A 13,110-nucleotide genomic window follows, 5' to 3' on the forward strand; every position below is an offset into this window, starting at 1 on the left:
TAAGTGAACATATATATTTTGTAAGTGTATATACAGAAGATTACAAGAACAAGAAAACGTGTATTAAGCATATGTACAAGTTGGACAGAATAATCCTCTATGCAGTAACTTACCAATGGTCAAAACCTCTTCCTTGTCATCAAAATCTATAGTTATAGGCCAATTCGGATATGACTTCACCCTTAGGGACTTCGATTTTGTTGAGTTCTCTTTTGGTTCTTCACTATTGTTTTGTTGTTGATTGTTCTGAGAAGCTCTTGAGGATGTTTTAATATGACTAGAAGGTGGGATAATAGGTGTCATATTGGGTGGCATATTAGGTGAGATATGACTACCAGGCAAGATACGAGGTGGGACATGACCAGAGGAAGTAGCAGGATTTTGTGATTTTTATGTAGTGTATTTTTGTGATTTGGTTGTGTTAGAAGGTGGGAGACTAGTTGGAACTTTTGGTGAGATCGTGGATGAAAGCTTAGGTTGGACTACATCTCTAGTTTCTTCCATAGGGGAACTTGACGTTGATCCAGTAGGGGCTTTTTCCATATAGTTCCAAATATGTTATCAGTTTGTTGTGCACCTTTTGAGGTACTTGAACATGGAGGTGCAGCCACTGATCTAATGGTACCTTGTGGAGAGAATGGTCCAAATTTTACAACAATAGTAGGAACCTGAGATGATTGTGGTTGAGTAGCACGCTTTTTGGACGGTAGTGATGCATCTTCACTCAAAGATGAGGTAGTCAGCAAGCCATGCATCAGATACAACAAGTCACTAATTAGTCGTAAAGTTCAGTTCAGTTCTGTTTCATTTTATCAATCTATAAGACATAAGGAGCACACAATAACTTAATAAGCTTCTCGTTTCAAGCAGACATAGCGAAATACAGAATGTAACATTCACAATTCACAAGAATGAGCCTAACAAAAACGAGCCTAACAAGAATACTAGAATGTTGTTGCTGAATACAAAAACGAGCCTAAATTGCCAGCAAAAACTCATAATTCACAAAAACGAGCCTAACATTACAGTAGCATTCAGATATTGCTCAAACTACTTTCACTTATTTATAATTAGTGTCTACCTAACACAAACCAGAAGTCGAGCGAGCTCTAAAGACCATGTTCAGCATGAGGTGAATGCAGGGAGAAGGAATAGTTAAACTTAGCACAAAAACAACATATAACCAAGTATGATATGGTATTTAGAGGTGATGTTCAGATTCATTACCAAAGTCTAGTTTTCACTTCAGCTTCAGTAGCAACTGCACTTGGTTAGTAGGTCACTAGGGATAAAAACCTCAATTTCCTGAGAAAGAAAGATGATTATAGTTAATAGCAATCACTTCTAAAATAATATTATTTGACAGATTCAGTAGAATTTCTATGAAACAAAAATAATATACAATATGAAAACACCATATACAACATGAATTTGAATACGAGTAACCGAAATGAGTATAAATAAATGAAATCTCATATAACACGTGAATAGAAGTTTATAACTCGAATCCCAAAGAAAATAATACGCATAAACTATGATAAAGAACTCCATAAACCCAAAACAATATTATCCTAGAAGCTACTCATCATCATCATCATCATCATCGGGTATATCAAACAAGTCCCTAGGCTTAGTCTTAATAACATGAAACCATCCTTTTTGTATCTCATCCTCGATGTAAAAAACTTGTTTCGCTTGAGAAGAGAAAATAAATGGATCATCTTTCAAATTTTGACTAGTGTGCATCAACTTCGAGAAATTAACACGAACTCTGCCACTCGGGTATGTTTTGAAACCCTTTCGTATGTCAACCCAATCACATCGGAACATTAGAACCTTGAAAGAACCATAATAATCAAGTTCTAATATTTCTTTTAGTTTTCCATAATACTCTTGGCCGTCAGCTTCTACCATAATTCCTGAATTTTGAGTCTTTTGAGATCGCTCACGATCCACGGTGTCAAATTTATAGCCATTGATAATAACGCTTTTCATCCTTTTCCCGCGATTGCTTAAACCACCTGGTAAGGATTTTCTCAATTTTCCTTCTTTCGTGCTATCATCTAGGTTATTGGCCTATAATTCCAAAAAATTAAGTTAAACTCAGATTGATACATAACAAAAAGAAGGAAACTCTAGATTTTGAAGCATATAACCTGGTTATGCAACCAATCGGGAAATTCATCGATTATCCACTGATTTTCTTGACCTCCTCCGACTTGATTCTCTTGTCGTTTATGTTGTATGAAGGAAATTTAGACATTGAAAAATTGAGTTATTAACATTGTAAGTATTAATACGCTCAAGAAAATCATCCATAAAGGTACTTACTCAAGCACCAGTTTCATCTCATCTGAATGAAGCAAAACATAGCGATGTGCTTGCTTTAAACTTTTGTCATCAAGACGAACATTTTCTTTCATCCCAACCACACGACCACCTGAGTAGTATAAATAGTTATTGATGTCTGGAACACCATCTTCGTTCCTCTTCGGTCTGTTGAATATGGTCTCAACACTTTCTAGATATCTCGAACAAAATGCAATTGTCTCCCATAAAAGGTACCCTTCTGCTATGGATCCTTCTGGTTGCGCTTTATTACTTACATGAGATTTCAAAAAGGCCAAGTATCTTAAAATATAATGGAAAAGATTGTGAACGTGAAAGAATAAAACAAGTATTTTTTGATGTATTCTTATTTAAAAATTATTAAAAAATATATAGAATTTTAAGATATTGACCTCTCAATGGGATACATCCACCTATAATGAACAGGTCCACCGAGTTTGACCTCATCTGCTAAATGAATTAGTAGATGCACCATGATTGTGAAAAATGTTGGCAGAAACTCTTTCTCCATCTTACAAAGAGTCAACACAAGCCTCGACTTAATGGAATCTAATTCACTTCTTTCAATAGCAGTTGACCATATCTTCTTGAAAAAGTCCGACAATTCATCAAGCAAATCAATTACTTTTGTGGCATTCGATGCTCTTAAAGCGACAGGAAGGATATCCTGCATAAGGACATGATTGTCAAGGCTTTTCAAATTAATAAGTTTACGCTGCTTCAAATTCACACACCTTTGCAAATTAGATCCATATCCATCAGGAACCTTTAGATTTTGTAGGACATTCAAAAATCGTTCTTTCTCTTCTTTAGACATGGTGTAGGCAGCCGGAGGCAAATAGTCCTTAACACGATTTGGATGAGATTCAGGCCAAAGATGAGATTTTATGTTCCGTGCTTTAAGGGCCAATCTAGCATTCTTATCATCTCTACTCTTCTCCATACCTAAAAGAGTTCCTAAGAAATTGTCACACACATTCTTCTCAATGTGCATAACATCTAAATTATGTCTAAGAGGATTATGTTCCCAATATTCTAATTTGAAAAGTTTACTTTTCTTTTTCCACAGCACGACATCATCCTGATCATCATCATCATCGTCATCAATTTCATCATCTTCTTGTCTCCCTCTTTTTTTAGGAACACTTTTTGACTTTCCATAAACATACTTAACTTTTTCTTGTTGCTTCAAAACTTCTGTCCCGCTTACGGGAACCAAAGCAAGACCATATTCCTCTTCCCCATCAAATAAGCTTGCTTGAGAATGATAAGGATGATCAATTGGTAACCATTTTCGAGCTCCAGGATAGGTAATTTTACCACCAAAACTATACGCACAACCAGAATCAGCACAAGTAGGGCAAGCATTATAACCTCTCGTACTCCAACCCGACAACATAGCATATGCTGGAAAGTCATTTATAGTGGAGTGTAAGGCTGCTCGCATTTTAAAACATTTTCCACTATGAGCATCAAAGACATATACACCTTCCCACAATAATTTTAACTCATGGATTAGTGTTTGCAAATACACATCAATATCCATACCGGGACCAAACTTACCAGGAATGATCAAAGACAAAATGAATGATGTTGACTTCATACAAAGCCATGGTGGCAAATTATAAGGAATCAGGATCACTGGCCATGTACTGTAACTAGTATTCATCAAACGATATGGATTAAAACCATCACTTGCTAGACCCAATCTAACACTACGAGGGTCTTTGGCGAATTCCTCATATCTTTGATCAAATTTTTTCCAAGCTTCACCATCTGCCGGGTGACTAATGACCTTTTCATCCTTGCGGTCAAAATGCCATCTCATGTCCTCTGCTGTTTTAGAAGACATGTAAAGCCTCTTTAGTCTAGGGATGAGAGGAAAATACCGCATTACTTTAGCTGGAACGCCCTTCATACGTTTTTCTTTAACATTATCACTTATATCGCCCTCACTTTCTTTAACATTTTTCCACCTTGATGTGTGACAGATGCGACACTCACTTTTTTTTTTGCAAAGTCGCCCCAATATAACATGCAATCATTTGGACATGCATGGATTTTCTCGTAACCCAAATCCAAATCCTTCATAATCTTCATGCCTTCATAATACGACGATGGAAACTCTTTAATATTAGGAAATGCGTCTAATAGAAGCTCAAGCAACTTATTAAATGATGCGGCAGACCAGTGGAACATACACTTGAGGTGAAACAAGTGCAATAGAAACGACAACTTTGAGAAAGTTGTACACCCCTCATATAAACCCTCATCACAAGCTTCCCTGAGTCGTTTATACTTTGCTTCTTCTTCATTGGTGTTGGTTGATGGAAATTCATCATCTTCCCCACAATCAAAATTTAACTCTTCATGCATGTTATATGAATCTTCATCTTCTAAATTTGCTTCACTAAATGACGGGTCTTGGGGTTCGTTGGTGGGTTGTGCACTATTGTCAACCCTAAAAGCTGCTCTTAGTAACCCATTCATATCATCTCGACCTACTACCTTTGCTTGGTCACTGGGGATCTCTACGGTATTACTCTCTTCACCTTTACAATGGAAAATCCATTGTCTATAGTTCTTATAAAAACCGTTAAATAAAATGTGTCCTCCTACCTCTTCTAAGGGATACGATTTATTCAACTTGCATTTATTACATGGGCATCGAGTCTTTCCCTCTAAAAGAGTCTCTTTAGCTACCTCTAAAAATTCCATGCAACCATTATAATAACCGGCTTCCCCTTTTCGTAAGTCAATCCAACTAGTATCCATGTCTACAAAAAAAAATGACCCTTATCGAATACAAATAACCTTTCAACTGGCCGGATTATATTGTTGGAAGTTAGTAAGATCGCAATAAAAGGAAAGAATTCACATGTTTTTTAATTTTGAAACGACACAATAAACCAGGGAAAGATTTTTGAACTTTGGGTTTGATTGATAACCATAAAACTCAATAACTTAGTCAAATTTATAAAAATAACATGTCCATAATTTATTTTCAATAAGGGAAAAAAACTACGCTTAGTAGCAGAGAAATCATTGTGATGCATATTGAACTATCCTTGTGTTATTACAGAGTAACAGTTAATCTCACAAACAGGTATCGACTACAGTTTAAAGTTTTAAGTAAAGAACATAAATTAACTGCCATTGAAAATCTTCCCAATTGAGTGCAATACTTAATGTTCATGCAGTGTTACTAATTTCTTCTTCTGCAACAACTGAAAAATAAAAGAAACTGCTCTGAACCCAGAAACGACACTGTAGTACAAGAAATTGGCTAGAATTGTGGGGTGAATGCTGATTTATTCAGGAAGTTTCATGCTAAAATACTCTTACATGAATATTTAGTTAAAAATCATACTTCATATATTGGTAAGGGAAATCATTAACATAGATAATTGAATCAGCTAATATTGTCTTGAAATCAAAAACAAAAATTTGAAGCAGATGCAATTGCTTCACTACCAAACTCGTAAACTATCTCAACTTAAAATTTTATTTACACAGTACTTTAGTAGAGCTCTATAGAGAGTTTAGCCCCAAGAACACGGGTTAACATAAGATAAACAGAAGCAGCTATTATCTCAAGAGTTCCTTTTGTTTTTTTCTTACAGTTCCCACACGAGTAGTCACTTGTTTTCGCTAATACTGAACTGGGATCTGTACAGTGTATACTCAGTCCCAGTTGAGGCAGTTTCACTCTAATCATAGCTAATGGAAACTGGGTACTGCATATCAACCAATGAAATAATGAATGATGCAAAATTTGGTTATACTAGCTATTAAGATTTGAACTCAGCTTCTCCCACGTGAACATCAGAACTTAGAGCCCGAACTGCAGTTACATTATGTTCTTATAAGTGTGAGTTAATTACATATAATTTAATTGTTTAACCATAATTAGTTTCTTAAATATCATTTTATCAATTTTGATCCGCCCCTGCTCCCCCACTATTATGGTCTGATCAATCTCACCTCTTTCCATCTAGTACAATTACATAACTGATGTTTGCAATTCAGAATGAAAACCCAAATTGCCAAAAAAAATCCATAAAAGAGCAACAATTAATAATGTTTGCAATATAATTCTCACGTTTTACATAATTTACATGATTCCTCATGATTTCACATAACATCAAACTGAAAATATCAAACTGAGAATTGCAAGGATTGGATTCGATGGATAAAAGAGAACATGTGCAATGAATACCTCGGAAATTTAGCACCAAATTGAGCCGTATACCCTTCGAAGTTTCAGCACAAGAAGCAAAATTCAGTCGGCTTTTTCCCACTGTGACTCGTTAGGATGATGAAAGGAAGAAGAAGAAACGAAATTCAGATAAATAAGAAAAAGAATAAGAAGAAAATAATTAATTTGCAGGGAAATAGAAAAACGTAGACAAACCTGCAGATCGAATATCAATGGCGAAGACGTATAGAGTGAGAGATTCGGATTTGCGCGCTGGCCTGGAGAAGTTCTTGGGAGTTTAATTAGATAATTAATTAGGGTTTTTGCAGATAATGGAATAACAGGCGGTTAGTGGTTTTGGGCTTTTAGCGCTAAGAATTATTGTTTTTTAATGGGCGCTTAATTTTAATTTTCACAAAATATGAAGCGCGCAATTCTGTCATTAAACTTAGAGTACCATGTGCAAGGCACATGTATTGGCGACGCCGAAAGGTGTCTTCAGAAGCTTAGACATCATAAAACGTCCAAAAAACGGCGTCGTGAAGATCTTCGACGCGTTTTGGCGTCGACAAAATGGTGTCGTCAGCTTCTTCGACGTGTTTTAGCGTCGACAAAACACGGAAAAAATTTCCCGGCCCAACGCACCCCTCTCAGCGTCGAAGCCATGGCGTCTACAAACATGTTATTTTGTAGTAGTGAGAATTATATATATATATATATATATATATATATATATATATATATATGTATATATATATATATATATATATATATATATATATATATATATATATATATATATATATATCTGTGTGTGTGTGTGTGTGTGCGCGCGCGTGTGTGTACAAATGAGAAAGATTTGTGAATAGTTTTCAAATGTGTTATAGTGAGGAAGAAGTAGTTAGCAACGATAATGAACAACAATTGTGTATATGTGTGTGCTTTGTGTGTAAATATACATCTGTACATATGTGTAATTGTACATATGTACATATGTGTGAGGACATGTCCTAAAAGTCTTGCAAGCATGTGTATGTGTGTGGGGTGAAGACCCTTAAAATTCTAGAGATGGTGATTTATTCAATTCGTCTCTATTCGTGTTCTCTTCGCCTGATTAATATATAAGTTTTAAAGGCAAAATGTGTTTGATCTGTTAGAATAAGAAAATATTGTGAAAGAAATAATGTATATGTTTTGAACTATCTAACGTATATTGTTTGCAATTTTCTAAGTATGTTTTTGATACGTTATCTATTATTTATAAGAACCAAAGATTTATAGTTATTGTGATTAATTTGGAGAGTTGGTTATTGTGATAAACAGGAGATAAAGTATCAGTATTTTCAACAGGTAATTCGAAGGAAATTTATGTTGGATGTGAGAAATACAATATGGAGAATAGTTATTATTATGGCTTATGATGAATATTGGTATTTGAGTTATGCTAAAGATTATGTTAGATTCTAAAATATTTCTAAGTGCATGTTAGTTACCGATCTTCGGGAATACATTTTAAGACAGTGGATGTTGTGAGAAATTAATCTTTAAAGTATTTAAGCATAATACAATATCCTTGCTTTGTTTCTTGAACAAATACATAAGTTTTAATTCAAAGTTTACTTGTGAAATACGTAAAATTATTGCAATTTGTTTACCAAGCTTCATTTGAAATATGATTTTATTCGTATCGAACCAGTTTTATCGTTGAAATAAATAAATCACGATATCATGTTTTAAGCCACCAAATTGAGTTTCGGGTTGGACAATGTGTACTCGGTTTCCCTGACCTTTTTTTTTAAAACCTATCCAGGTGGGGGCATATTTCTATTTAGTCATTTTGCAGGTTTAGTGAAAGCTCAAGGTTTAATCAATGATCGTGAATGGGAAAAGAGATGTGATGGCTAATTTGTATGAATAAGGTTGTAATATTTTTTATTTGTGAATAATCTTAAGTTAATGGTCGACGGGATTAGTTTAATTTGTTGTGGATTAAGAGTTATTTTGATTAATGTATAATTAATAATTTTAAATAGCAGCTCAAAAGAGCGACTGTTACAGGGAAATACAAATCTTAAAGATTGATTGGAAAATCAAACTTTAACCGAGTTTAAACATACTTATACATGTTTACCTCGCTCTCAAGATTAATTGGGTTTCTTTGCCTTTCCAAATGTTTGGGTTGCTTTTTCTATTCGCGAACGAGCTCGGTCATAGCTAGTTATAAACTCGTTAGATAAGTTAATAAAAATGTTTTAAAAGAATTTTAAGCTCATTAAGTAAACGATTCAATCTCGATCAACTTCTTATTCGACTCGTTAATGTTCGTGAAGAATTCGTTTAAATTCTTCCGTAGGCGTGAATTTGTGATATTTCATAACTGTTTTAGTTTCTAACTATATCTTTTAAATGAAATCAAAAAAAATTGTTATGTAAAAATTTTAGCCATAATTTATAAATTATAGAAACATGATATTGTGATTTTCAACTCAATTTGGTGGCTTAAAACATGATATCGTGATTTAAAATAGGAAAAATTGCTTTAAATAATCCAACCTTTTGACGATTTTCCGATAATAATCCAACTTTTGGATTATTATTTAATAATCCAACCTTTGCACCCCATTAACTTTTATTGAACCCAAATGACTAGTAACCGGCTAAAAAGGTTAACTTTTTAAATTTTTCTTTTTAAATTTTTGTTTTCTACCTCCTCTTTCTTCTTCCTTTCTACCTCTCTACAAATTTCATATTTCTAACTCAACTTGTTTGGATGAGTCAACTTACTCACTCCTTCACTTTTAAAAGATCCAGTCTCCACCCACCATCTCTGAATTCCTACTTTCCTTAAAAATGAGTCATTTTCCATCACCACCATCTCATCGCCACCCTTCTTATTCCTCACTCTTTTCTTAGTCCCGCGTCCTGCCCCACCTTCACCACCACCGATACACCCACCAACCGACGCCCTCCTAAAAGAGGTCAAAAACCTCAAATGAAGACGACCCTATGCCGTCGTCCTTCTCTTCTATCACTTCTGAATACTTTTCCTCATATATTAAGTTGAATTATTAAGAATTTGGTTGATTCTAGTTGGAAGACCTTGTGTATTGTGAAGTGACATTTAATTTCTATTGATATGATAATTTGATTTATGTAGAGAGAGATTATAGGTGATGACAGGGGGTTAATTGGATGGAGGGATTAATCTCATCAATATTTAATTTTGATGATTAATTGATGTTGATGATAATGACAGGATGGAGGAGGGAGGAAGGAAAGAGGTAGGAAGGAAAGAAAGAAGTAAACCAAAAAAAACCCAGAAAGAAGAAGGAAAAAAGAAAGAAAAAAGAATTAACAATTAATAAATTGTAACAAATGGTTGAATGACACGTGTATATGTTACCTGTTGTATTATGTTGATGACCGGTTGGGTGCAATGGAAGTTAATGGGTATCAAAGGTTAGATTATTAGATAATAATCCAAATGTTGGATTAATAACGGAAAATCATTGAAAGGTTGGATTATTTAATGTAATTTTTCCTTTAAAATAAAGTAAGTGGGGTTGAGATAAATAAATTTAATCAAGTAAAACAAGTGGGGACCACTAAATTTTGGAGGTTTAGGGGGCCGGTGGGGGGTTTCTGAAATTAATTGTTTAATGTGGTGGTGGGTCATAGGGTAAACTAGTTATATTATTTAATTAGATGGTGGAGTAGAAAAGTTACCAAAAATGAAAGTTTAACTCCTAATAAAATACGAAGGGAGTACTTTAAAAAAAAAAAAAAAGAACTCATGTTTGTTGACTAAAAGTAGAGTTGTTCATAGGTGGGACGACACGCTAAACCTACTCCACCAGACCGGTTTAAAGCAGACTTAGACAATGATTTTGGAAAAAAATAGAAAATCTAAGCAGACTAATAAAACCATGGTGCACAATGAGCATGGTGCACCTAAAGAACATATGTGCATCATCAAAAGAACATGACACTACGACAAAATAACATGCGATATAATATTTCACTTTTTTGTTATGAAAAATAATATATTATTTCACTATCTATTGAAAATAAAAAATAAAAAATATTTTAACTATATATTATTTCACTATTTATTAAAAATGTTCTTTTTCGTAACCATGTGTTCTTTTCATTATATACTAATGTTTTTAAGTTGCACCAAGCTCACTATGCACCATGGTTCACCTTCTAAATTGTGAACTTCTGGTTCCTCCGATAACCATCCATCTCAAATTTAAGAACTACAAAAATATAATTTTGTGATGTTTCCTAAATTACTAGATCGGTCAAATAATAACAAAATTTACTCTAAAATAAATAAATGAATAAATAATCTAAATTACCTTTTCAACTTTGATACTCCCTCCGTAATTTAATAAAGGATACACTTCCCATAAATCACCATATTTTATTAAAGCATACACTTTCCTTTAATGGCATGTCATGGTCCACGCTTTCAATTATATAAATATTTCTCTCCTTCTTGTGGTTCAAATACTTACTAACATCATCTTTTTACTACAATAAATAATTCACTCAATATATATATGGTAATTGAGTTATTGTTTTTCTTAATTTTTCAGTATACGTTAGAATATTTCCTTTTTTAACCGGTGCATTAGAGGTGAATGTTGGGGATGAAGACTTCTTATTGATTTGACTTTTGCTTTAATAATAGATATATAATTCTTTATTTTTCAAATGTTATTAGATTTCCTTTTTTTAACCAATGCATGAGAGGTGAGTGTTGGAAGGTTTAGAGGCCTCTCATTAATTCGACTTTGCTTTAATACTACAGATAAATGTAATTGATCAAGTCCCCTACCCCTATAAATTAATTCTTAAATCCCAATTTACACACAAAAGTCTGTAACTCAATTCTATCACGACCTCTATCTAATCTCTTTCCTGTCTTTTCTCTCCAATATTTATTTAGAAATTCTCCTTAAATTGAAATGGCTCAGGGAATTGTCAGTGCAAAAGGAGTTTTGTTGCTTGGAGTTGGCATATTGTGCCTTCTAACTATTACCAAGCCTGCATATGCAACTGTTTTCACCGTAGGCGACGCTAAGGGTTGGACCTTTAATGTTAAAGATTGGCCCGAAGGAAAGTCCTTCAAAGCTGGTGATGTTTTAGGTCAGTGTTCCTTTTTTTTCTCCCTTTGTATTTCAACATTCATGTATTAGATCTAGTATTACTATATGTCGAGTCTACAATCCATGCTCAAAAAATACGTCATCGGTGCAAATCTTAGGTACATAGGATCTCACTACCCCCATTTGGATAGGTGAGATCTTAACACGGTCATATAATTGTACGATCCATCAATTCGATCCACCACACACCGATTTTCAAAATAATAAATAACTTTTACATTTTAAATTACTGAATAGTTCATATTCAACATCAATAGAAGTATTATATTATTGTTACTAATAATACCTAAAATAATAAAAAATAATTCCTATCATTTAACAATTAATATTTGAAATTAATCATAACTGCAATTTAGTCTCAATAACCTAGTTCAACACATCTTATCAATTTCACTTAAACTACAATCATACGACCGATCCTACCCACATTAGGGATCCAAAGTAAGATCCCATCCTGGCAATTAATCTTGCATGTTTCCTAATATCTATTTTATTGAGCAAATGTACAATGTTAAAATCTAGACTCGTGTAAAATCAATTTCTATTTATTATTTTTATTGTTATCCAAATCGTTGCAACCAAATTTAATCATGCTTAATTAATTATGTATTATTGAGTTTGATCAAGTTGATTAAGGAATTGTTATTGACAAATGTGATGTTATTTTTGCAGCATTTAATTATGATAAGGAAAGGCACAATGTGGTAGTGGTGAGCAAGGAGGGTTATGATAAATGCTATGATCCAACCGGAAAAGTTTCTCAAACTGGAAATGAGAAAATCACCTTGGCCTCAGGTCCAAACTATTTCATCTGCTCTTTCCCTGCCCACTGCACCAACGGGGTCAAGATCGCTGTTAATGCATCCTAATTAATTTCTTTTAGGAAAAATCTAGTTAGTATATTAATTTAAGGATAAAGTTTCCATGAGTATATAAGGAGTAATATGTTTGGGATAAATGGTTTTCTCAAACTTGTTCAACTCCAAAAGGAACTAGTTTTGCAAGGTGATGAGTTATAACATTGCCGTCCCTTTTAACATGTGACCAAGTGATGTATACTAGATGTGGTTAACCACTGTTGTGATTACTATAAATACTTATCTTAATTAATTACTTTGTATTCAAATTTGCAGATAATAATAATTACAATTTTGTTGCAAATCATGATAATATATATCCTTATAAATAATTTACTATTGTAAAGAAAGTTCATGTTCAATAGAATGTTAAGTTTTTAGCCTTTTTGGTATTCATTAGTTCTTTCTTCCCTAAAATTGCTCCATTTTACTTTTCTACGATTTTCAAAACACGACTTAAAACATAAATATTTCACCATAACAATATTAATATTTCAGATTAGTGAAAAACTTAAAATTCAAGATCAAGCGA

At 33.5% G+C, this 13,110-nt stretch overlaps 2 protein-coding genes across 2 annotated transcripts; one reads left to right on the plus strand and one right to left on the minus strand.

Moving 5' to 3' along the window:
- Positions 1-1,578: 1,578 nt before the first annotated feature.
- LOC110797131 (uncharacterized) lies at positions 1,579-4,243 on the minus strand. The gene is made up of 3 exons (XM_022002226.1): positions 2,742-4,243; positions 2,340-2,631; positions 1,579-2,076 (listed from the first exon to the last, which is right to left on the minus strand). The coding sequence occupies exons 1-3, from the start codon at positions 4,241-4,243 to the stop codon at positions 1,579-1,581; spliced, it is 2,292 nt and encodes a 763-aa protein (XP_021857918.1).
- A 7,178-nt stretch (positions 4,244-11,421) lies between these two features.
- Positions 11,422-12,882, plus strand: LOC110797129 (basic blue protein-like). The gene is made up of 2 exons (XM_022002224.2): positions 11,422-11,701; positions 12,394-12,882. Exons 1-2 carry the CDS (start codon positions 11,521-11,523, stop codon positions 12,588-12,590), a joined length of 378 nt encoding a protein of 125 aa, XP_021857916.1. The 5' UTR covers positions 11,422-11,520; the 3' UTR covers positions 12,591-12,882.
- The last annotated feature ends 228 nt before the right edge of the window (positions 12,883-13,110 follow it).

This window comes from Spinacia oleracea, chromosome 3 (assembly GCF_020520425.1).
Source record: "Spinacia oleracea cultivar Varoflay chromosome 3, BTI_SOV_V1, whole genome shotgun sequence".
NCBI classification, from domain to species: Eukaryota; Viridiplantae; Streptophyta; class Magnoliopsida; order Caryophyllales; family Amaranthaceae; genus Spinacia; species Spinacia oleracea.